At 41.0% G+C, this 27,172-nt stretch overlaps 1 protein-coding gene across 1 annotated transcript; it reads left to right on the top strand.

Annotated features, from left to right (window-relative positions):
• The first annotated feature begins 6,585 nt into the window (after positions 1-6,585).
• On the top strand, positions 6,586-20,470 carry LOC110496678 (lipid scramblase CLPTM1L). The gene is made up of 16 exons (XM_021572700.3): positions 6,586-7,199; positions 7,311-7,405; positions 7,993-8,182; positions 8,590-8,744; positions 9,466-9,662; positions 13,889-13,983; positions 14,281-14,365; positions 16,332-16,435; positions 17,605-17,670; positions 17,785-17,835; positions 17,964-18,046; positions 18,384-18,418; positions 18,658-18,713; positions 18,829-18,873; positions 19,096-19,211; positions 19,619-20,470. The coding sequence occupies exons 1-16, from the start codon at positions 7,035-7,037 to the stop codon at positions 19,707-19,709; spliced, it is 1,629 nt and encodes a 542-aa protein (XP_021428375.2). The 5' UTR covers positions 6,586-7,034; the 3' UTR covers positions 19,710-20,470.
• The last annotated feature ends 6,702 nt before the right edge of the window (positions 20,471-27,172 follow it).

The raw sequence follows: 27,172 nt of genomic DNA, 5'->3' as shown, positions 1-27,172 counted from the left end.
GGCAGATAAAGGGGTTACATTGGGAATTCAGGTGGGGTAGCACTATATGGGGGGGTTAGATTAGGGTTGAGCCAGGGTTAAACCTAAGGGTTAGGGTTATCGCTAGAGATGCTAGGGTTGAGCCGGGGTGTGGACATGAAGCTAGGGTTAGATGTGTGTCTGTGGTAACTCTATTTATTTGTCTTTTTTTAGAATGAATTGTTTTCATGACAAGATGCCACATATTTGCAGTTCATAACATGCAATTCAGTACGTGGGATGTGCCAATATTTATTTTCTGAGTGCAATAAAAAATGTATGTACTGTGCATTATGTATATCTAGCTGTCACTGAAGTAGTTCAAACCCTGACCATAAATATCTGAATCATGTACAGTGGGGCAAAAAAGTATTTAGTCAGCCATTAACTAAAGTTTTCAGAGCAATGTTCCAGTGATGTGCAAGAACTGTTTCCAAGAGACCATCCCCTTAATGTCAAACGGAACTTGACCAGAAGATAGCTACCATAGAAGACAGCCAAAAGTTAGTTGAATTTCCATGTTATTGCGATGCTTTCAACAATCTAAAAGCACAATTTCTATAGTTGAAAAAAACATGTATTTTGGAAGTAGAAGGCATTTAGAATTAAATGTGGAGTGGAGTTTTATAGTTAGGCCTATGTGATGACATCACATGCCCCAGGTACATTCAAAATCAATTGGCAATCATTTACATGATTGCCAGGTTGCCTAGAGCGTTGGGCCAGTAACCAAAAGGTTGCTAGATCAAATCCCTGATCTGACAAGGTCAAAATCTGGCGTTCTGCACCTAAACAAGGCAAGGCAATTTACAGTTGAAGTCGGAAGTTTACATACACCTTAGCCAAATACGTTTAAACTCAGTTTTTCACAATTCCTGACATTTAATCCTAGTAAAAATGCCCTGTCTTAGGTCAGTTAGGATCACCACTTTATTTTAAGAATGTGAAATTGTCCATTTGGAAGACCCATTTGTGACCAAGCTTGAACTTTCTGACTGATGTCTTGAGATGTTGCTTCAATATATCCACATAATTTTCCTGCCTCATGATGCCATCTATTTTGTGAAGTACACAAGTCCCTCCTGCAGCAAAGCACCCCCACAACATGATGCTGCCACCCCCGTGCTTCACGGTTGGGATGGCGTTCTTCGGCTTGCAAGCGTCCCCCTTTTCCTCCAAACATAACAATGGACATTATGGCAAAACAGTTCTATTTTTGTTTCATCAGACCAGGGGACATTCTCCAAAAAGTACGATCTTTATCCCCATGTGCAGTTGCAAACTGTAGTCTGGCTTTTTTATGGCGGTTTTGGAGCAGTGGCTTCTTCCTTGCTGAGCGGCCTTTCAGGTTATGTCAATATAGGACTCGGTTTACTGTGGATATACAGTATGTAAGCACTTTACTGTATTTGCGCACAGCGTGGTAAAGATCCAACCTTTCATCCATATCGGTCCCTGATTACGCGTAGGCCTACTTACTGTCAGAAATCATTTGTTGTCAGGTAAATACTTCATCATGAAAAAGGACGAACAGATTTCTCATAGGAGGAGCTTCTGGCAAATAAAGACAGTATGTCATTTAGCTGCTGCTTATTGGATTCGCTCCTCGTCATTCGTTTTCCTCTTAGGGCGAGCGGCTTTAAGAAGTCAGTACATTCCCTACCGAGGGTGTTTGTTCATTCAGGAAGAACCCTCCTGCTTCTGCTGTTGGCCTCCAAATGAGTGTTTTAAGCAGAAAATCAATAAAGGGGGCACAGTGTGGTCTTCATTCCCTCCCTGCTCTACTTTTTCTGTCCTCACTTATCATCACAACTCTCTCTTTCTCTCCTCCTCCATCTTTTCACTGTGCCCATTTCTCTCTGAAACTGCCGTGCTGCTTGAACATAAACAAGCAAAAACAGACATTTATGGAGCATGCAGACACATACAGACACAAATACATATAATAATTCACCATACAACCTGTATGTTTAAGGATAATAGCAGTATATTAGCTAGTAGCCAAACCTTTGGGTGAAACACTTGTTTCCACCCTTGTCCTATTGCTCACCGATGATAGAACTGATGGATTGTCTGAGAATGACCATGGACATTCTAGAAGGTCAGTGATGCTGACAAGAGAATGACCATGGTCGTTCTAGAAGGTCAGTGATGCTGACAGGAGAATGACCATGGACTTTCTAGAAGGTCAGTGATGCTGACAAGAGAATGACCATGGACATTCTAGAAGGTCAGAGATGCTGACAAGAGAATGACAATGGACGTTCTAGAAGGTCAGTGATGCTGACAAGAGAATGACAATGGACGTTCTAGAAGGTCAGAGATGCTGACAGGAGAATGACCATGGTCAGTGATGCTGACAAGAGAATGACCATGGACGTTCTAGAAGGTCAGTGATGCTGACAAGAGAATGACAATGGACGTTCTAGAAGGTCAGTGATGCTGACAAGAGAATGACCATGGACGTTCTAGAAGGTCAGTGATGCTGACAAGAGAATGACAATGGACGTTCTAGAAGGTCAGTGATGCTGACAAGAGAATGACCATGGACGTTCTAGAAGGTCAGTGATGCTGACAGGAGAATGACCATGGACATTCTAGAAGGTCAGTGATGCTGACAGGAGAATGACCATGGACGTTCTAGAAGGTCAGAGATGCTGACAGGAGAATGACCATGGACGTTCTAGAAGGTCAGAGATGCTGACAGGAGATGAAAGAGTAAATCTGGGTAGTTTGATCTCGAAGGCCAGACAAGTGACTAAAACTGACCATTCACCACACCTCCCTTTTCATAACAGTTTCTTTCTAAGCACCATCTTTCTAAGACTGCCCTTAGCACGGCTACACAAAGTTTGGGGTAGTTGTTCAATGTCTTCTCAGGGTATTAAGCCATCTATAGAAGTTGCATTTCTCCCTCACTGGTACTTCTTGGTCTAAGTAAGTCTAATAACTGAGCAACTTTGCACAAACGGCGTGAGACAAATTGGGAGCAACACCAATATACAGTTGAAGTCGGAAGTTTACATACACCTTAGCCAAATGCATTTAAACTCTGTTTTTCACAATTCCTGACATTTAATCCTAGTAAAAATGTCCTGTCTTAAATCAGTTAGGATCACCACTTTATATTAAGAATGTGAAATGTCAGAATAATAGCAGAGAGAATGATTTATTTCAGCTTTTATTTCATTCTTTCATCACATTCCCAGTGGGTCAGTTGAAATACACTCAATTAGTATTTGGTAGCATTGCCTTTAAATTGTTTAACTTGGGTCAAATGTTTTGGGTAGCCTTCCACAAGCTTCCCACAATAAGTTGGGTGAATTTTGGCCCATTCCTCCTCATAACTGAGTCAGGCTTCGTGATGGTCACTCCAATACCTTGACTTTGTTGTCCTTAAGCCATTTTGCCACAACTTTGGAAGTATGCTTGGGGTCGTTGTCCATTTGGAAGACCCATTTACGACCAAGATTTACCTTACTGTCACGCCTCTCTATTTTGGTTAGGCCAGGGTGTGACTAGGGTGGGCATTTTAGTTTCTTTATTTCTATGTTTTGTATTTCTTTGTTTTGGCTGGGTATGGTTCTCAATCAGGGACAGCTGTCTATCGTTGTCTCTGATTGGGAACCATACTTAGGTAGCCTTTTCCCACCTGTGTTTTGTGGGTAGTTGTTTTCTGTTTCTGCACCTGACAGAACTGTTCATTTTGTTCCACTTTGTTATTTTGTTTCAGTGTTCAGTTTTAATAAATATCATGAACACGTACAACGCTGCGCTTTGGTCCACTCCTTCCTCAGACGAGCGTTACACTTCCTGACTGATGTCTTGAGATGTTGCATCAATATATCCACATAATTCTCCATCCTCATGATGCCATCTATTTTGTGAAGTGCGCCAGTCCCTCCTGCAGCAAAGCACCCCCACAACATGATGCTGCCACCCCCGTGCGTCACGATTGCGATGGTGTTCTTCGGCTTGCAAGCCTTTTTCCTGCAAACATAACGATGGTCATTATGGCCAAACAGTTCTATTTTTGTTACATCAGACCAGAGGACATTTCTCCATGTGCAGTTGCAAACCGTAGTCTGGCTTTTTTTATGGAGGTTTTGGAGCAGTGGCTTCTTCCTTGCTGAGTGGCCTTTGGGGTTATGTTGATATATGACTCGTTATACTGTGGATATAGATACTTTTGTCCCTGTTTCCTCCAGCATCTTCACAAGGTCCTCTGCTGTTGTTCTGGAATTGATTTGCACTTTTCGCACCAAAGTACGTTCATCTCTAGGAGACAGAACGCATCTCCTTCCTGAGCGGTATGACAGCTGCGTGGTCCCATGGTGTTTATACTTGCGTACTATTGTTTGTACAGATGAACGTGGTACCTTCAGGCATTAGGACATTGGTCCCAAGGATAAACCAGACTTGTGGAGGTCTACAATTTTTTTCTGAGGTCTTCTGATTTCTTTTGATTTTCCCATGAGGTCAAGCAATGAGGCACTGAATTTGGAGTCAGGCCTTGAAATACATCCACAGGTAAACCTCCAATTGGCTCAAATGATGTCAATTAGCCTATCAGTTTCTAAAGCCATGACATTTTCTGGAATTTTCCAAGTTGTTTAAAGGTAGAGTCAACTTAGTGTGTGTAAACTTCTGACCCACTGGAATTGTGATACAGTGAATTATAAGTGAAATAATCTGCCTGGAGACAATTGTTGAAAAAATGACTTGTGTTATGCACAAAGTAGATGTTCTAACAAACAAGAAATTTGTGGAGTGGTTGAAAAACAAGTTTTAATGACTCCAAACTAAGTCTATGTAAACTTCCGACTTCACCTATATGTACTACAAATAGGCTATGCCTTTAATAGTAGACCTTATAGCCAGTGGTTAATTTGTCAATTTGGAGGTGCTGGAACAAAAAGTGAGCCCGAGAGAGGGGAGACCATGGGTAATCTGAGGTACCGGAACACATGAAGAAAAAAACTCCTTTATAATATAGCATTGCGTGCATTATCGTGCTTTAGCATTCTGGCATAGATCAGTAGGCGCTTGCAGAAGTTGCACACATGGGAGAGAAAAATATTGTAGCCTAGGGTTCAGGAAAGCTTTGGACTTGATAAACCCATTTCATGCAATTCTACATCATTTTAGATGACTGGAGACTAGAGCACAATATTTCTTAATACCTCACAAATGATCAAAATGACAGGCTACTTTGACGCTGACAAACTGAGAATCTGAGATCAATAAAAACGATATTGTCTTCAATCCATCAACTGCCTAGACCTAGGTGTGTGGAGACACACATATTGTACAATATGAGGAGGAAATTACAGTCCTAAAAAAGCTTTCCAGTTTCACTGACTCACCCAATGATGCTAGGCTCACTCACCGGGATGCTCTCGTGCCAAATGTGTTTCTCTCTTGTTTTACTTGGTAAAACAATGCTGTTCCCTCAATAGACCTATTTGGAAGTTGATAACTTTGTCGTCTACAGACAGACTAGTCTTCTCTTTTCAGCAGGATGCATTTTATTTCCAACCTGTATTTTCCAGTGATTGTATTTGAAATATTGGGAAAGGTCTATTTTGGCTGCATGCTGTGCACTAACATTTTCACCCTGCTGTTGACTGTTGACATGGCTCGTGATTGGGCTACACACAAACCACAGCTAGGCAATCTAAAAAAAAATAACTATTGATCATCTGTGGCACAATTATAGGCCTACTCCTGGTGTATTATTCGGATTTGTTTCATTTATTTCTGAACAGACAGCAGTAATTCAATGACTTTGGCAAATGTATTTCAATTGATCAGGCGTGCTGCTTCGCGCAGCCATGATTCTATAAGGAAATAAATGATGAAGTGTAACGCTGGAGAGATGAGAGTTGCATGCTCATGTCTATCAGAGTAGAGAGGTAGAGAGATCATAGAAAGTGAATCTCATTCTAGTTCTGTTTGAGATACAGGCGCGCTTCTCTCTCACCACAGCAATGGCCACGCGTTGGTCTATATAGGCTACAATATTGTGCAAATCATAAACCCGGGCCGACCCAACACGCATCAATTATCAGGCCGTTTTAACATGACAATTTTTAGGCGACAGCCAATAGAATTACAGAGGAGTCAACCTGAATTAGTCTAACTGATTGTTTTTACTATAATTTTACATTACAAGTATTTTTCAAGCCACGAGAGTTACCCGATCCTAGGAAATGGGTTCAGGAACGAAACGGTCCAGAAATGACAGGTGTCGGATCCTGCTCATATTAAACACTGCTAATAGCTACATATATTGTATTTATTCAAGTGCAGAGGTTTGTGTTAATTGTTTTTCAAAACGAAGACATTCAACATATTTTAATTCGTTTCTACAATACATGTACAAATCTACGGGGGAAAATAAAAAATAATAATGCTTCTATTGTTGACGTAGACCTGGCACTGACAGTGTAAAGGTGACTTGGAAAAACCGAGATTATAATCAAGAGTGCACTGCATGGAGCATGGATGACATCTAGTGGCCAAGATATATTCAGCTGGTATGCAGATTGTTGGATTTGCGCAGCCGCAGTTTGATACTTTCCTGACTATCGTAACCAGGAAATAAATCACGGAAGTAGCTAGATGACACATCCATGCTTCTTTAAAATAGCCGTGATATTGCAATTTCGAGATGCAAAGTGACGAGCAGAATTCGGAGATTTTATAATGCACAAAATATGAACCAATAGCCATTACATTTGATTGGTAAAAGACATGAGGAGACTTACAGTGTGGTCAACGATATCTAGCCATGGTTAGCCTAGCACCAGCAGACACCTGTGACCTTAATGACCAGTCCATAAACTACACTAACGTTACAGTATGAGCAATTCATCAACCGATGTTAATCTGCCTCAGCTAAATTCTCTCTGAGTTTCGCATCTGTCCTTGGCTCGGTTTCAGAAGAGGATAGAGTCGCTACGGTATCTGCCTGACACATTTCGTATTTGAATGACTAGACGGGAGTCCGGAGCATGTTTCAGAAAACCTCTTTCACGACGCTGATAGTCGGGGTGTTCGTTGTGTATGTTTTGCACACTTGCTGGGTGATGTATGGCATCGTTTACACCAAACCTTGTGAGAACCCCAAATTCGAAAACTGCATCAACCCATATTTGGCAGGAAAACCAAGATTGCAGGTTTGTATGCATCATTGCTAGATGGAATGAAAACTTGCCAGTCAGACAGTTGTTTTGGGTGTGGAAACTGATTCGTGAACATTTGCTATGTTCTTTATTCCCCAATCCCAGTTGAGTATCTACACAGCCTTGCGACCCAATGCTGATGGGGGACACACCCTCATTCACGAGGAGGAGGACTTTGATGTTGAGACCAAGTTTGAAAGGTGCAACATTTCTTACGGTGACAGGATATGGTGGTATCTATCTATCAGTCAGTCAGTTGTAATAAGCACGATGATCACCAATGGAAACTTTGTGGTAGACACAGTCAGTGCTCTCTGGGTATTTGCAGGATGACTAGGACTCCATATTAGTAAGTCATCTGGAACCAAAACGAGTGCAGATATCTGCCCACATTCATAGTAACTGATTAACATTGAACAAACTGCATATAGAGACTACTTCAACCTGCAAAGATTGACATCTCTCTCCCTGCTATATTTACGCAATAAGGCACAAGGGGGTTTGTGGTATATGGCCAATATACCACGGCTAAGGGATGTTCTTACGCACGACACAACTTAGAGTGCCTGGATAGAGCCCTTTGCCTTGGTATATTTCCCATATACCGCAAACCCCAGAGGTGCCTTATTGCTATTATGAACTGGTTATCAACGTAATTAGAGCGGTAAAAATAACTGTTTTGTCATACCCGTGGTATATGGTCTGATATACCACGGCTGTCAGCTAATCAGCATTCAGGGCTTGAACCAACCAGTTCATATTCACCTATGTATCCCTTTTCCTAAAGGATAGTGAATGTGTCTCTCCCAAAGAAGACCTGTAAGAATGGGACGCTCTATGCCATGGTGTTTCTTCACCAGGCAGGTATGTCCCCGTGGCAGGACCCCAGACAGGTGCATCTGGTGTCCCAGCTCACCACCTACATGATACCCAAACCACCAGAGGTCAGCCTGATCTCAGGGGAGGAAGCGACACAGGTCAGACTACGATTACACCGCACAATGGCTGCATTCTAAATAGCACCATATTCCCTTTTTAGTTCACTACTATGGGCTCTGGTGAAAAGTAGTGCACTATAAAGGGAGTAAAGTGATATTTAGGACGTAACCAACATTTACAAGATCCAGAGCAAGGCTTTCATACGTCTCTTCATTATTAGGGTATGTCTGTATGCGCAGACAGTGTCTTGCCTTGGAATCAACTGTTCTGAATTGTCCCTTTATAGCATCATATTTTTTAATCAGTCTGGTACATTTTAATACCTTTCACTTTGGAATGCATTTTCTGTGGAGTACATCTTTAAAACTGTCATGCTGATTGTGATGTTCAGTTTTTCCCTGGTCTTATTCTCTCTGGTCTGCTGTGGTCATTGTGCCCAGGGCAGGCGGAGCAGCTGAAACGGAAGCCCAAAGGAGGTGACTCTGCAGTGGATCGGCCCGTGTCTCACTGGCGCTCCCGTCTCACCCTCAATGTGGTGTCAGAGGACTTTATCTTCGACAGGGACTTCCTGCCCAGTGACGTGCACCGCTACCTGCGAGTGTAAGAACGCACTTATGATACAATTCATCATACACTCATAAATGGACAGCTGGAACTAATGATACAATACACAACACCTTCTTCAGGGTGAAGAAGGCACAGTGATGCTGAAACATGGGTGGTTTACCCAATCAATTACTGGGAGCTTGTATATAGAGTGTGACTCTCTTTATTTATTTTCAGAGCCTACAGTTTACCTGCCGTTAGTCAGCACCTTTACCAACTTTTTGGGGGTGTGCCAACTCTTGCTTTGTATTACAATACAACAATTCTAAATTGAAGTTCCAGAGCCTTTATTTAAAGATGATCATCACTTCATTTATATGGAACAGTAAGACTTCACATTCTTACATGAAAGGCAGCCACGAAGAAGGTGAGGGCTAAGAAGTACAGGTTGGTTTCCACAGAAATGCCCTTGATTTCATCAGCATCTTTCTCAGTGAAGCCTGAAATCACAACAAATCAACTCATTAAAAGGCTCCCACAAGAGTGCAGAGCCGACCCCCATTTTGACGTAATTCCTTGCCTTCGAGCGGAAATGCTTGTTTTAGGTTCCACCTCTTATACATAATCACGAATTGGGGATGGGAAAGAATGTTCTGGAGATTTCCACATGGGACCGGGAAAGCATAAACAAATAGAGAACTGACAGCTGTCAGAGCCTCTTCCACTCAGACTTCATTAATGACACAACAGTAGCAATTGTTTTACTGTGTTCCAGATTTCAAAATGGAAAGAAGAGGGTGTACCTTCCACTGCTGTTTGTGGATGAGCTGAGCAACAGAGTGAAGGACTTGATGGAGATCAACAGCACCAGCACGGAACTCCCTCTCACTATCTCCTATGACACCATCTCCCTCGGGAAACTCCGCTTCTGGATTCACATGCAAGATGCCGTCTACTCTCTGCAACAGTTCGGTGAGTAGTACTATAGAAATAGCATTATAATTCAATATCTCTATGGCTAGTACTATGACCAAACTCATTGGGACGGTTTACCGGACACAGATCAAGCCTTGGCCTGGACAAAACATTATTTTCCATGTAGATTCTTCATTGAGGTTGCTTTTTAGTCGTGACTAGGCGTAATCTGTCCGGGAAACAGCACCCATTATGCTAGTTGATACTAGTGTACGGAATTGACACTAATCTGCATGAGTCATACTACCTACCGCCAGAGGATCACAAACTGAACGACCGCATCACGAGAGTGACTTCTGTCCTATAGTTGCTACTGTTCTGTCATTAATGAAATCTGAGGGGAAGAGGTTCAATAACTGTAGTGAGAAATATAAAATAAAATCCTTTGTTTTGTCTGTTTGAACATGCAAACTGATGTTTGATAAAGGGAGGAAATAAAAAATGTTTCGACTGAAAGACAATGACCAGAGCTTACCCATGATGTTATACAACAATTTGAAGTCAATAAGTCATAGTTTAAGTCGAAATTCGATATATTTGGAAGTGGGAAATCCAAAGTGGGGATTTTAATTTTTTTTCTGTGGCAATGCGGTGTGTTTAGGATGTGCTAATACTTTTGTCTGTTTCTTTAGCGCTGGGTTTTAGTTGAACGTTACTATCCACCAGCATGGCATTGTTTATTAATCAGAAACACCTGCAAAGTTCTTCCTCGTTCCGACTGAGCTAAACTGCTTTTTGCCGTAGTCTACACTTGGCCACCATAGTCTACACTTGGCCACCATAGTCTACACTTGGCCACCATAGTCTACACTTGGCCACCATAGTCTACACTTGGCCACCATAGTCTACACTTGGCCACCATAGTCTACACTTGGCCCCCATAGTCTACACTTGGCCACCATAGTCTACACTTGGCCACCATAGTCTACACTTGGCCACCATAGTCTACACTTGGCCACCATAGTCTACATTTGGCCACCATAGTCTACACTTGGCCACCATAGTCTACACTTGGCCAGCTGAGACATGGAGCAAATTAAAATAGGGGATGCAAACGCATGTTTTTGCACCTACCCTTTTTACCAGAAAATTAACATAATAAAATGTAGAATTTGTCATTTTTCACAAATTGTTGAGCTAGTCTTTATAGAACATGACAATTTTTATAAATGGTATAATTGTGTGTTATGATTGCGTTTTGGGACCCTGCTCCCCGCCCCCGGCGCCCCAAGATGGAAGTTTTTGACCACTAAAGTCTTGCTTCGCTACACGCTTCACTGCTTTGATTACTGCAGCTAAACCACCAGTGTCTATCCTATAATGAACAGGCACCCACGAAATAACATTTATTTTGTTGTGCAATTGTATTGGTGTTTCGTGTCCGATGCGCTCAGGGTGTTGTGACGTGTCATTTACCACGTGCATCATGAGCGAAGTCATTGTAGCGTAGCCTATCATTTAACTGAGAACCATGAGCACGGGCTGACTTGGATTTGCTGTACAGCAGCTGAAGTCTGCTAGCAGCCTACCTACCAAAGGTTGCACCGTGTCCATTACAATGTAGAAAAACACGTCTCTTATGGAAGATGTTAAAACTTTGGAGACAGCAATAGATGGTGAAGTCAAAGATACTGGTTTCCCGATTTATACTTATGACAAATCCAGCTCTAGAACCAGCCAGCTGGCTAATCTTTTGAATACAGTGTGGTTTAAAAAACAACACATAACATTAGCAAGCTAGATAAGGTTAGCAAGACAGATAGCTAAGGATAGCATGCTAGCTAAACTGACAGCTGTCAGTTCTCTATTTGTTTATGTTTTCCCAGTCTATGTGGAAATCTCCAGGACATTCTTTCCCCAATTCGTTAATATGTACAGTTGAAGTCGGAAGTTTACATATGCTTAGGATGGAGTCATTAAAACTCGTATTTCAAACACTCCACAAATTTCTTGTTAATTAAAAACTATAGTTTTGGCATGTCGGTTAGTTACATCTACTTTGTGCATGACACAAGTAATTTTTTCACTGTATCACAATTCCAGTGGGTCAGAAGTTTACATACACGAAGTTGACTGTGCCTTTAAACAGCTTTGAAAATTCCAGAAAATGATGTCATGGCTTTAGAAGCTTCTGCTAATTTACATCATTTGAGTCAATTGAAGGTGTACCTGTGGATGTATTTCAAGGCCTACCTTCAAACTCAGTGCCTCTTTTGCTTGATCATGGGAAAATCAAAAGAAATCAGCCTCAGAAAAACAATTGTAGACCTCCACAAGTCTGGTTCATCCTTGGGAGCAATTTCCAAACAGCTGAAGGTACCACGTTCATCTGTACAAACAATAATACGTAAGTATAAACACCATGGGACCCCGCAGCCGTCATACCTCTCAGGAAGGAGATACGTTCTGTCTCCTAGAGATGAACGTACTTTGGTGCAAATCAGTCCCAGAACAACAGCAAAGGACCGTGTGAAGATGCTGGAGGAAACAGGTACAAAAGTATCTATATCCACAGTAAAACGAGTCCTATATTGACATAACCTGAAAGGCCGCTCAGCAAGGAAGAAGCCACTGCTCCAAAACCACCATAAAAAGCTAGACTACGGTTTGCAACTGCATATGAGGACAAAGATCGTACTTTTTGGAGAAATGTCCTCTGGTCTGATGAAACAAAAGTAGAACTGTTTGGCCATAATGACCATCGTTATGTTTGGAGGAAAACGTGGGAAGCTTGCAAGCCGAAGAACACCATCCCAATCGTAAAGCATGGGGGTGACAGCATCATGTTGTGGGGGTGCTTTGCTGCAGGAGGGACTGGTGCACTTCACAAATAGATGGCTTCATAAGGAAGGAAAATTATATGGATATATTGAAGCAACATCTCAAGACATCAGTCAGGAAGTTAAAGCTTGGTCGCGAATGGGTCTTCCAAATGGACAATGACCCCAAGCATACTTCCAAAATTGTGGCAAAATGGCTTAACCTCTCTGGAATATGTAGTGTCCCACCGGCCAAGATCTAGTGAAAATGCAGAGCGCCAAATTCAAATAAATTACTATAAAAATTCAACTTTCATGAAATCACACATGCAATACACCAAATTAAAGCTACACTTGTTGTGAATCCAGCCAACATGTCAAATTTCAAAAAGGCTTTACGGCAAAAGCAAACGATGCTATTATCTGAGGACAGCACTAAAGTAAACAAACAATCCTATTTCAACCCTCCAGGCGTGACACAAAACGCAGAAATAAAGATATAATTCATGCCTTACCTTTGACGAGCTTCTTCTGTTGGCACTCCTATATGTCCCATAAACATCACAAATGGTCCTTTTGTTCGATTAATTCCGTCGATATATATCCAAAATGTCGATTTATTTGGCTCGTTTGATCCAGAAAAACACCAGTTTCAACTTGCGCAACGTAACATTAAAATATCTCATAAGATACCTGTAAACTTTGTCCAAACATTTCAAACTACTTTTGTAATACAACTTTAGGTATTTTTTAATGTAAATAATTGATCAAATTTAAGACGGGATGATCTGTGTTCAATACCGGAGGAAAACAAAGTGTAGCTAGCTTTCAGGTCACGCGCCTCTAACAAAGAGTACACTTCCCTCAAGCCTCATTCTGAACAGTGCTGTTTCTTCATTTCTCAAAGGAAAAACCTCAACCAATTTCTAAAGACTGTGGACATCCTGGATTCCCAATGAAAACCTTGAAAAGAGAGTGACCTCCAAAAACAATTCTGAATGGTTTGTCCTCGGGGTTTAGCTTGCAAAATAAGTTATGTTATTCTCAGACATGATTCAAACAGTTTTAGAAACTTCAGAGTGTTTTCTATCCAAATCTACTACTAACATGCATAGCTTAGCTTCTGGGCCTGAGTAGCAGGCAGTTTACTTTGGACACGCTTTTCATCTGGACGTGAAAATACTGCCACCTATCCCAGAGAAATTAAGGACAACAAAGTCAAGGTATTGGAGTGGCCATCACATAGGCCTTACCTCAATCCTATAGAAAATGTTTGGGCAGAACTGAAAAAGCATGTGTGAGCAAGAAGACCTACAAACCTGAGGTGTATGTAAACTTCTGACTCTTCAGAGATGGAACCTAAAACAATTATTTCCGCTCAACGGCAAGGAATTACGTCAAAATGGGGTCAGCTGTGCACTCTGGTGGGAGCCTTTTTAATAATTTGGTTTGTTGTGATTTCAGGCTTCACTGAGAAAGATGCTGATGAAATCAAGGGCATTTTTGTGGAAACCAACCTGTACTTCTTAGCCCTCACCTTCTTCGTGGCTGCCTTTCATGTAAGAATGTGAAGTCTTACTGTTCCATATAAATGTAGTGATGATCATCTTTTAATGTTTATATTTTAAAATGTTTAGTGACTTAGCAGTTCTCTTATCCAGAGTGACTTACAGGAGTGCACATAGACAGATTTTTTTTCACCTAGTCGGCTCGAGGATTCGAACCAGCTAACTTTGAGGCTGTTACTGGCCCAATGGTCTTAACCGCTAGATCTACTTGCCACACACATGCATGACTGAGATTCACAAAATTATTCCTATGTCACATTGCAACTTAAAAGCATGTTTCATTTGCAGCTCCTGTTTGATTTCCTGGCCTTCAAACATGACATCAGCTTCTGGAAGCAGAAGAAAAGCATGGTGGGAATGTCCAGCAAAGCAGGTGGGTGGACTTCTTACGAAGATGCTGTTAGGCAGGGTTGGGGTCAATTCCAATTAAAGTAATTCAGGACATGAGTTTGAATTTAAAACTTTTGAAATTAATACAAACCGCTGTGCCTGGCACTTACTACCATACCCCGTTCAAAGGCACTTAAATAATTTGTCTTGTACATTCACACTCTGAATGGCACGCATACACAATCCGTGTCTCAAGGATTAAAAATCCTTCTTTAACCTATCTCTAGATGTCGATCGATTAATTGGCATGGCTGATTAATTAGGGCCGATTTCAAGTTTTCATAGCAATCTGTAATCGTCATTTTTGGATGCTGATTACATTGCACTCCATGCGGAGACTGTGTGGCAGGCTGACCACCTGTTACTCCATGAGGAGACTGTGTGGCAGGCTGACCACCTGTTACTCCACGAGGAGACTGTGTGGCAGGCTGACCACCTGTTACTCCATGAGGAGACTGTGTGGCAGGCTGACCACCTGTTACTCCACGAGGAGACTGTGTGGCAGGCTGACCACCTGTTACTCCACGAGGAGACTGTGTGGCAGGCTGACCACCTGTTACTCCACGAGGAGACTGTGTGGCAGGCTGACCACCTGTTACGTGAGTGCAGCAAGGAGCCAAGGTAAATTGCTAGCTAGCATTAAACTTATCTTGTAAAAAAAACTATCAATCTTAACACATGAGTGATGATATTACTAGTTTAACTAGCTTGTCCTGCTTGCAAATAATCAATGCAGTGCCTGTTAATTTATCATCGAATCACAGCCTACTTCGCCTAACAGGTGATGATTTAACGAGCGCATTCGTGAAAAAAAGCTCTGTCGTTGCACCAACGTACCGAACCATAAACATCAATGCCTTCCTTAAAATCAACACACAGGTATATTTTTTTAAACCTGCATAATTAGTTAAAATAAATTCATGTTAGCAGGCAATATTAACTAGGGAAATTGTGTCACTTCTCTTGCGTTCTTTGCAAGCAGAGTCGGGGTATATTCAGCAGTTTGGGCCGCCTGGCTCGTTGCGAACTGTGTGAAGACCATTTCTTGATAGTGATAGTTTCCGGATTTGGCCATATTAATGAGCTAAGGCTCGTATTTCTGTGTGTTTATTATAATTAAGTCTATGATTTGATATTTGATAGAGCAGTCTGACTGAGCGATGGTAGGCAGCAGCAGGCTCGTAAGCATTCATTCAAACAGCACTTTTCTACGTTTGCCAGCAGCTCTTCGCAATACTTGAAGCACAGCTCTGTTTATGACTTCAAGCCTATCAACTCCCGAGATTAGGCTGGCAATACTATAGTGCCTATAAGAACATCCAATAGTCAAAGGTATATGAAATACAAATGGTATAGAGAGAAATAGTCCTATAATAATTACAACCTAAAACCTCTTAACTGGGAATATTGAAGATTCATTATTGAAGACTATGAATATTGAAGATGATGAAAGCTGGAACCACCAGCTTTCATATGTTCTCATGTTCTGAGCAAGGAACTTAAACGTTAGCTTTTTTTTCTGGCACATAATGCACTTTTACTTCTCCAACACTGTGTTTTTGTATTATTTAAACCAAATTGAACATGTTTCATTATTTATTTGAGACTATATAGATTTTTATTTATGTATTATATTAAGTTAAAATAAGTGTTCATTCAGTATTGTTGTAATTGTCATTATTACAAATATATATTTATATATAAATCGACCGATTTAATCGGTATCGGCTTTTTTTGGTCCTCCAATAATCGTTATCGACGTTGAAAAATCATAATCGGTCGACATCTAGTCTCCTCCCCTTCCTCTATACTGATTGAAGTGCATTTAGCAAGTGACATCAATGAGGGATCATAACTTGCACCTGGTCAGTCTAATGTTTTGTCTGCTCAGTGTATTTGTAAGGGGAATAGTCAAAAACTACATGTGTTTATCTTGTGGTCCTTTCCAGTACTGTGGAGGTGTTTCAGCACCATTGTGATTTTCATGTACCTGTTTGATGAGCAGACCAGCCTGCTGGTCCTCATTCCTGCTGGAGTAGGCTCCATGATCGAGGTACATCTCCTCACAAGCATTTAGTGGTTTTATCCCAAATGGCTCCCTATGTAGTGCACTACTTCTGACTAGGGCTATTTACAGTTGAAGTCAGATACCTACAAATACCTTATCCAAATACATTTAATCTCAGTTTTACACAATTCCTGACATTTAATCCTAGTAAAAATTCCCTGTCTTTGGTCAGTTAGGATCACCACTTTATTTTTAAGAATGTGAAATGTCAGAATAATAGTAGAGAGAGATTTTATTTCTGCTTTTATTTATTTTATCACATTCCCAGTGGATCAGAAGTTTACATACACTCAATTAGTATTTGTAGCATTGCCTTTTTAAATTGTTTAGCTTGGGTCAAATGTTTCGGGTAGCCTTCCACAAGCTTCCCACAATAAGTTGGGTGAATTTTGGCCCATTCCTCCTGACAGAGCTGCTGTAACAGGGAAGTAGTAAATGAGTGCACACTTCAGGAGGATGCCGATATTATTGGGACGCAGGAGAATGCCAATATTATTGGGGCGCAAGAGAATGCCGATATTATTGGGACGCAGGAGAATGACGATATTATTGGGACGCAGGAGAATGACGATATTATTGGGACGCAGGAGAATGACGATATTATTGGGACGCAGGAGAATGACGATATTATTTGGACGCAGGAGAATGACGATATTATTGGGACGCAGGAGAATGACGATATTATTGGGACGCAGGAGAATGACGATATTATTGGGACGCATGAGAATGACGATATTATTGGGACGCAGGAGAATGACGATATTATTGGGACGCAGGAGAATGACGATATTATTGGGACGCAGGAGAAAGGAGTTATTATTGGGACGTAACTCAGGGTCTGTTAATAGGGTACAATTTGGGACACACACAGTGTTTCCCTAAAGTTCTCTATTTGCACAGTTACTGTTGTTCACGTTAGTAAAATGTCTGACCCCATTGACTTTTGTCAGATTGAGTTGATAATCTTTTTCTGTTTGCTTCCCAATTCAGTGACTATCAATGTGGTCCCCTTTTGTAGGTTTGGTAATTCCATCATCCTGTGTCCTGGTTTCTCTTAATCCCCTATGTTTTAGATCCTTGTGGATGATTGTGTTCTTGTAGTTGATTGCACTATGTCCTCTCGACGCCTGACTGGTTTATCTGTCCCTCTACAGGTGTGGAAGGTGAAGAAAGCCTTTAAAATACAGGTTATCTGGAAAGGTGTAAAACCCACATTTATTGTAAGTCTGGTTTGTTTGTAAAGATATCAGTTTATCAGAGTTAATTTCCTCGGGATTACGTTTGGTCTCTGTTTGTTCTACATTGATATCAGTGTGTGTTTGTCTCCCCAACAGTTTGGAAAGTCTGACGAATCAGAGAGGAGGACTGTAGAGTATGATACTCTTGTGAGACTTGACATATACCTTTTTTTATGTCCAAAAATGACGTGTTCCTTTGTCCTCAATTTGTATACAGTAGCGTTGTCATAAATAGCAACCGTTTGATTTTCCTTGCAACGTTCTTCTCTTCCCAGGCAATGAAGTACCTGTCGTATTTACTCTACCCAATGTGTATTGGAGGAGCGGTTTATGCCTTAGTGTTTTTGAGATACAAAAGGTAGGCTATAACTCTGGAAAATAACAGTAGGGTCTACTACAGTGATGGACAACTGTAGTAGTTTTTTGGGAGTGAGAAATTATTATTTTGGATTTAAAAAAGACCCCAGACTACTCTTGAAATTACAATGGACCTCTGTCTTCTGGCAATAACGTCTCTTTTTATTGCCTGCAAATAGAGTTTGACTAACAAATCAACTTCCAGATCAAAATCTGTGCGGCCATCGGTGCCATTTAGAAATCTCAGTGTGGCCCTGGAGCCTCGAGATGTTGCCCAGACCCGGTCTACTATGTGTTTTGAATGTGTAATAATGTCTCACCTGCTTTCTGTTTGGCAGTTGGTTCTCCTGGATCATCAACAGTTTAGTGAATGGTATGTTCTCTGACACTATCCTGAAGCCAGCATGATTTGCTTTAATTCACTTTTAAAAGCCAGATTTACCTTAAGTGTTGTTTTTTGTTGTTGTTTAGATCAAATGTTTTATTGTATGTTCAGTCAATAGGCAGAATCATTGGACAAATAAGAAATGCTTTGTCAGTGCACGTTCATGATCACATGATAATTAATACTAGAAGCATTGATATTGTCATTGATGGTTCCTTTTTTGACAGGAGTGTACGTTTTTGGATTCCTCTTCATGCTACCTCAACTCTTTGTTAACTACAAGGTCAGTTACATTATACTGTGTGTTAGTGCCCATGTCTTCTGTTCTATGTTATCTTTAGCATGCCGCTAAAAGCCAGATGCTGGTGTCCATTTCGATTATTTTCTTGTTTCAACAGTTCAAATCTGTGGCACATCTACCCTGGAAAGCATTCATGTATAAAGTGAGTGAATTATATAAGATCTCATTTGAGGGATCGCCAGGTTTTACACTGTTAGATGTCTCAGAAAGGGTTTTATCATTGAAGGACAGTAAGAGTATGGCTACTGGAATGTGTAGTAATTGTTACAATGAAACATCCATAAATCTATCAGAAAGAAAAACTACATAAAGTGATGAAACTGAAGGACGTTAATGATAGTAGTTTATATTTGTCCATCCCCAGGCGTTCAACACCTTTATCGACGACATATTTGCCTTCATCATCACAATGCCCACCTCCCACCGGTTAGCCTGCTTCAGGGATGATGTGGTCTTCCTCGTCTACTTGTACCAGAGATGGTAAGCCACACGGCAGATACGCACACAGGGGTAGGATCTTAATTTGAGAATTTGCTGAGAATTTCCCTACGCTGCAGAAAATGTCGATGAGCTTTGTGATTTACATAAATTCACTGAAAACTCAAACTAACACAAGGTTATATTAATATATTAAGTAGCCTAATTTTTTCCCAGCTGATTGACTAACCACTGATCAAACAACATTGTAGACTAAACATTCAAATTCTGTTACTGCAAGATTATTTATCTGCAACAATACTGGTCAAATGAAGATCCTATACACACACTGCACTAAATTGACTGTCGCTTGTAAGTAACAATATCTCCAATGCTACAACAGAATATCCTCACATTGAACGCATCAATTTGTTTACTACAACTTTTTTCCACAATTTTTCTATCTTAAGGCTGTATCCTGTTGATAAGACCAGAATGAACGAATACGGACTGTCTTACACTGAGGAGGAGAAACCCAAAGGAAAGGCCCACAAAGACTAAAACTGATCACAGACACACATGCAGGTCCTGAGAGCCATATGTAGAATATGGACCTACACGTTGCTGTGTTGGGATTGGGTACAATGCCTATAAAACACATTGGTGTTATTTGTCAGAAGGTGGATTTGCCTAGGGAAGGTTCAGTTATCCTTACTGCCAAGCTAAGCCCCTCACTCCCAGCCAGTCACCACCTTATACCTACCCAGACCATTGAAGACTTGAGTGGGCTTTCCTAAGCAATGCGATGCCTAGCACAGCACTGGTTGAATTGACCACAGCTGCCTCCAGTTGAAGGAGCATGGACCAACCCATTATGTATACCATGATTGGTGAATGTGTTTGTCTATGGAATGAGACCAACTCAGTCCCACACACCCCTTGCCTGCCTACACCTGTCGTCCCCCCACCCATCCCCACACATCCAATTTATAAAAAAAGAACACCTGGTGTTTCATATCATGATGTCATCATCAGGAGACGCTGACTGATGTCACCACGTTTTGTTCTCTTGGTCAAAACGTCCAGAATCCTATTTGATCATTCAAGAAAAGATATGTGCATTGGTTTGTATTTGACCTTGTATTAGAACATGAAGACCATGAGATGATGGTGCCAAATATGGAAAATTATATTTGATGTGCTTTGAATGTGACATTTTGTGATGTTACATTTTGTTAATTGTTATTAAAGCATTTGATAGTGTTTGATTGTTTTGGTGGAGTTTTGAGTAAATTAATAAATTGACTTCAGTGTTATAAGGATCAATTGGGTGGAAATTATATTTACTTTTGTCAATATGATTTAAGACTCATATGATATGTGACGATGTCTGGTCTTTTTAAAAAATGTTTATTGATCAAGTTCAATCAGATGTTGCAGTACAGGGTTGTTTGACTCATACCTTATGACTTCCTGCTGCTTTTCTGTTCTACATGATCATTAATTGCACCCGCCTGGTGTTCCAGGTCTAAATCAGTACCTGATTAGAGGGGAATGATGCAGTGGAACTGGATTTGAGGTTCGAGGGCTGTAGGTGACGCTTTGTTTTCAAACAAATCTCTTGTTTGCTTTCCTCCCACCAGGATGGGTATCATTTAATTTAGCCCATATTAGTTTCATTTTGTGAATTGTTTGCATCATGCCATGGCTGTAGGCAGGTGTCCAATGACCCAAGTTGGAAGTTTACATACTCTTAGGTTGGAGTCACTAAAACTCATTTTTCAACCACTCCACAAATTTCTTGTTAACAAACTATAGTTTTGGCAAGTCGGTTAGGACATCTACTTTGTGCATGACACAAGTCAGTTACCTTTATTTAACTAGGCAAGTCAGTTAAGAACAAATTCTTATTTTCAATGACGGCCTAGGAACAGTGGGTTAACTGCCTGTTCAGGGGCAGAACAACAGATTTGTACCTTGTCAGCTCGGGGGTTTGGACTAGTAACCTTCCGGTTACTAGTCCAACGCTCTAACGCTCTAACCACTAGGCTACCCTGAAGCAACATCTCAAGACATCAGTCAGGAAGTTAAAGCTTGGTCACAAATGGGTCTTCCAAATGGACAATTTCACATTCTTAAAATAAAGTGGTGATCCTAACTGACCAAAGACAGGGCATTTTTACTAGGGTTAAATGTCAGGAATTGTGTAAAACTGAGTTTAAACGTATTTGGCTAAGGTGTATGTAAACTTCCGACTTCAACTGTAAATTGCCTTGCCTTGTTCAGGTGCAGAACGCCAGATTTTGACCTTGTCAGATCAGGGATTCGATCTAGCAACCTTTTGGTTACTGGCCCAACGCTCTAGGCTACCTGGCAATCATGTAAATGATTGCCAAGTAATTTTGAATGTACCTGGGGCATGTGATGTCATCACATAGGCCTAACTATAAAACCACTCCACATTTAATTCTAAATGCCTACTAGTTGCAAAATACATGTTTTTTCAACTATAGAAATTGTGCTTTTAGATTGTTGAAAGCATCGCGATAACATGGAAATTCAACTAACTTTTGGCTGTCTTCTATGTTAGCTATCTTCTGGTCAAGTTCCGTTTGACATTAAGGGGATGGTCTCTTGGAAACAGTTCTTGCACATCACTGGAACATTGCTATGAAAACTTTAGTTAATAGCCCAATGAAACTCTTAAGGGAACAATCTCTAAAATTGTGGGAACGTTTGTTGTTAGCTGGGAGGCAAGGGATAAGAATGTCCATAGATACAGAACAATAAGACTGAATGACAGGTGTGTGTCCATAGATACAGAACACCAAGAATAAACGACTGGTTTGCGTCTCTGGCAACCTAACCAATTGAACTAACAAACATGTTTGGTGGAAAGACTGATTTTAAAAGGGCAGTCAAATTCTGATAGTTGTTCCACAACTTTTTTCACATCAGAGCTGATCTGTTTGGTCAAAAGAACAATTTCTGAAAAAGAAAGATCGGAATTAAGCTGCCTGTCTAAACACAGCCTATTAATTCACTTATCAAAATGAAAATGTCAAGAAGACGTGTTATTTCTACAGGTAAATGTGTGTGTTATAGTAGTTGATGTAGGGTGGCATCTATCAAACTGTATGTCACACCTTGTACTTTCTGGAAGTAACCAAATTAGCTAATTAAATTAGATAACCAAGTGGTTTCACTCATGGCTGTAAACATCTGGTTTGTGGGGGACTGATTTGGGGGGTTGGTAATTTGGTAGGGGTGTGTTCTCTAGAGGCTGTGGGCTTTAGTTATGTTAATTAAGACTATACATTAGAGTGCATTAGGTTTGTGTGGGTGTTGTCTTTGATTGATGTCTGTTTAGATCATATGATGCCATGTCGGGTAGAACCTGACCCGGGAGTCATGACTTATGACCACATATATCGGATCTGTGATTAGGGACTGATTTCTATGGAATGGTATTTGTGCTTAGAAGAAGATTATTTTACACATTAACATTTGTAACATATAATATTATTAGATTATATGAACATAACTCTATCCGCTGATGCTGCAGACAACAGTTTCTACAAAGTTTCATTGGTGATGGAAAATGTCTGTTGTTCATTACATATACATTAAAAATATATATAAGAATCTATCAACTCTACAAGCAACACTAGACTCTATTATTATGGTGGGAGATTTTAATACGGTTTTAAACACCTCTATGGACCGGAAAGGAAATCACACTACAAACTATCACCCTCAGGCACTTAAGGAAATCATGAATGTCATGGATATATTGGAATTAGTGGATATATGGAGGCTTAAATACCCTGACCTAGTGAGATGTACATGGAGGAGGTTTAATACCCTGACCTAGTGAGATATACATGGAGGAGGCTTAATCAAGCTAGTCGTCTTAACTACTTTCTTATGTCATTCTCTCTGGCACCAAAAGTATAAAACGTTTTTATAGGGGACAGAATGTGCTCGGGTCATCACATAATTGGTACATATATTACTCTTACAGAATTTCCACGTGGGCGAGGACATTGGACATTTAATCAAAGCCCACTAGATGATAAATTGTTTAGAACTAGGACAGAATCATTTTAAACCTGTTGGTTACTGGCCCAGCACTCAAACCACTCAACCAGGTTACCTGCCGCCTCTTCTGTTATGTTACAGAATAAGGCTGTAACGTAACAAAATGTGGACAAAGTCCATACTTTCGTAATGCACTGTATTTGTTAAGAGCAAGTTGATTGGCAAAGTCATGAAAAATGTGACGAATTTAATAAACCACCTTTGGACTATGATAAACAATAATATTTTTCTGGGGTCAAAATGAACCCTGTCAGTAGTATGAGGGTTACACAGAGTATCCTCATTTAATATTATCACATCAGCAACAACAGTGTGAAGATTTAAATTGACTAGTGATGGGGACGGATATGGAAAATCTATATCGATATGTTACATGTTTTGATACAATGTGTATGTTTCAGTTTTAAAAATAACAGTCTCATAAATAACATTGTATCTGTGTAGCTTCTTTTCTGGTAGCTTCCAAGGCTCTGTGAAGTTCAGAGAACTACTTGTTGATCATCCAGTGGGGTATGTGTGAATGCTCTGGGGCATAAACATACAGAACCAGTTTGAAAGAGGAGCCCATTAACTATTAGCAGACAATTAAGTACGCTAAATTAAGAGCCTTTGAGAAAGTATGCGAGAGCGTCATAGTCAGTTTTCAGGGAAGCTACTCTGAAAATATAGTTTACCAAACTACCGGTTACTTCATGCTGGAAGAAGTTAAGCTACATTGAAGATAAACTTTACAATATATATATTTAACTTAAAGAAAGTTACTACATCACAAACTGATAAATTATCATATCTAAATATGAAACAGACTCCACATTGCAAGACAGATCTCTCTGGAGTCCAGTGTACATTAAGCAGCTCTGATAACGAAGATAAAGGAAATTCTTTCCTACTTCACACATTTTAAATGTTATTTTTGCAACAACAAAAAAAAGTTGTGTGTAGTTCCAGTAGCTAGCTACACCGCTACTGAAAACACTACCAAGGTTTGAATTTAGTTCAACTACCACCAAGCTACAGAAAACTAGTATTACTGATGGATGCAGCAGAGGTATATACAGTGCCTTGCGAAAGTATTCGGCCCCCTTGAACTTTGCGACCTTTTGCCACATTTCAGGCTTCAAACATAAAGATATAAAACTGTATTTTTTTGTGAAGAATCAACAACAAGTGGGACACAATCATGAAGTGGAACGACATTTATTGGATATTTCAAACTTTTTTAACAAATCAAAAACTGAAAAATTGGGCGTGCAAAATTATTCAGCCCCCTTAAGTTAATACTTTGTAGCGCCACCTTTTGCTGCGATTACAGCTGTAAGTCGCTTGGGGTATGCCTCTATCAGTTTTGCACATCGAGAGACTGAATTTTTTTCCCATTCCTCCTTGCAAAACAGCTCGAGCTCAGTGAGGTTGGATGGAGAGCATTTGTGAACAGCAGTTTTCAGTTCTTTCCACAGATTCTCGATTGGATTCAGGTCTGGACTTTGACTTGGCCATTCTAACACCTGGATATGTTTATTTTTGAACCATTCCATTGTAGATTTTGCTTTATGTTTTGGATCATTGTCTTGTTGGAAGACAAATCTCTGTCCCAGTCTCAGGTCTTTTGCAGACTCCATCAGGTTTTCTTCCAGAATGGTCCTGTATTTGGCTCCATCCATCTTCCCATCAATTTTAACCATCTTCCCTGTCCCTGCTGAAGAAAAGCAGGCCCAAACCATGATGCTGCCACCACCATGTTTGACAGTGGGATGGTGTGTTCAGCTGTGTTGCTTTTACGCCAAACATAACGTTTTGCATTGTTGCCAAAAAGTTCAATTTTGGTTTCATCTGACCAGAGCACCTTCTTCCACATGTTTGGTGTGTCTCCCAGGTGGCTTGTGGCAAACTTTAAACAACACTTTTTATGGATATCTTTAAGAAATGGCTTTCTTGCCACTCTTCCATAAAGGCCAGATTTGTGCAATATACGACTGATTGTTGTCCTATGGATAGAGTCTCCCACCTCAGCTGTAGATCTCTGCAGTTCATCCAGAGTGATCATGGACCTCTTGGCTGCATCTCTGATCAGTCTTCTCCTTGTATGAGCTGAAAGTTTAGAGGGACGGACAGGTCTTGGTAGATTTGCAGTGGTCTGATACTCCTTCCATTTCAATATTATCGCTTGCACAGTGCTCCTTGGGATGTTTAAAGCTTGGGAAATCTTTTTGTATCCAAATCCGGCTTTAAACTTCTTCACAACAGTATCTCGGACCTGCCTGGTGTGTTCCTTGTTCTTCATGATGCTCTCTGTGCTTTTAACGGACCTCTGAGACTATCACGGTGCAGGTGCATTTATACGGAGACTTGATTAAACACAGGTGGATTGTATTTATCATCATTAGTCATTTAGGTCAACATTGGATCATTCAGAGATCCTCACTGAACTTCTGGAGAGAGTTTGCAGCACTGAAAGTAAAGGGGCTGAATAATTTTGCACGCCCAATTTTTCAGTTTTTGATTTGTTAAAAAAGTTTGAAATATCCAATAAATGTCGTTCCACTTCATGATTGTGTCCCACTTGTTGTTGATTCTTCACAAAAACATACAGTTTTATATCTTTATGTTTGAAGCCTGAAATGTGGTAAAAGGTCGCAAAGTTCAAGGGGGCCGAATACTTTCGCAAGGCACTGTATAATTGTGTGTAAGAGATCCTTTGTGATCTTGAAAATCTTATCTAATAATATATTGAATATAAAATGTTCATAATACTTACTGGTATTTGTGTGTACACATACCCTTATATTCATTTTACCTTTTCAGGTTACATCATTAATCAATTCTATGTGAAGCTAGTATGACAACCTCCCCGACACCAATTTCTATCTAACTTACCCACTCATGTCCATTGGGATAAGTGGGCAGACCCAGACTTGACCAGACTACCACTGACAGTTAAAATGACTGACATAAGGGTACTGGGGGTAAAGTCTGACCGGGAGGGAGGAGGAGGCGGCAACTGGGGTGGGATCCTGGGGACTGTACGACAGAGACAGGGTTTTTGGAGTCTTCGATAGCTGACTTATGAGGGCAAGGTTTAAATCATTAAAGCTGTGATTTTAGCTGTGCTGTTATTAATCAGTTCTGTTTTTATCCCCCCACGAGCAAGTCTATTAGCTCTGGAACGGATGCTGTTTTACTTCCTGTGGGGAAGCAAGTGGGAGAGGCTGAGGAGGGAGGTGGTCAAGAGACCCAGGGGGGGGGGGGGGGGGGGGGGGGGGGCCGCAGCCACCTCACCGGTCAATAACAAGACACAGGACCTTGCATGGTTCTGGCTGGGATCTTACCTCAGGACTCTGAGGCTGATCCCAGTCAACCTGCGTGCCCCAGTCTCCTTCCTGCTCCCCACACACTACGTCCAGCTCCAAAAGTTTTTAAGACATTTTAAACTGGAAAAAGAGGCCGTCAAGGTTTTAACTAAACACCGCTCTCTTCTCTCTCTTGTGCAGGAGCGGGAATCAGTGTGTCCAGTGTGCAGGCTTGCTACTGTCGAGCCCACAGAGGTTTGGCGCAACGTGGCCCATCCTGCTCTGCTGAACCGGCACCGGGACCTGTCCTGGATGGTTGCCCACGAGATCCTCCCAGTCAGGGCCATTATGCACTCCCGGGGCATCGTGTGGCCAAGATGAGTTGGTGGGGCACTTGCTCTGGGAGTGCAGAGCCACCAGGGACCTGTGGAAGGAAGCAGGCCCCCTGATCTCCCCGTGTCTGCCAGCAGGGGAGGACCTAACGCCCCAGCTCGTGCTGTATGGGGTGGGCTGAAGGCCTATTCCACCAAAGGCCTTCACCAAGCACTGGCCCACCCTCACGTGTCTGAAGGATGCACTGTGGTCCTTCCGCAACCTGCTGGTAGCGAAACGAGTAGAGACCCCCCCCCAGGCAGG

The sequence above is a fragment of the Oncorhynchus mykiss genome, chromosome 18, assembly GCF_057628025.1.
Source record: "Oncorhynchus mykiss isolate SJ-2025 chromosome 18, ASM5762802v1, whole genome shotgun sequence".
Lineage (NCBI taxonomy): Eukaryota > Metazoa > Chordata > Actinopteri > Salmoniformes > Salmonidae > Oncorhynchus > Oncorhynchus mykiss.
The sequence above is the reverse complement of the archived record's forward strand: the minus strand, read 5'-3'. Positions and strand labels throughout refer to the sequence as shown.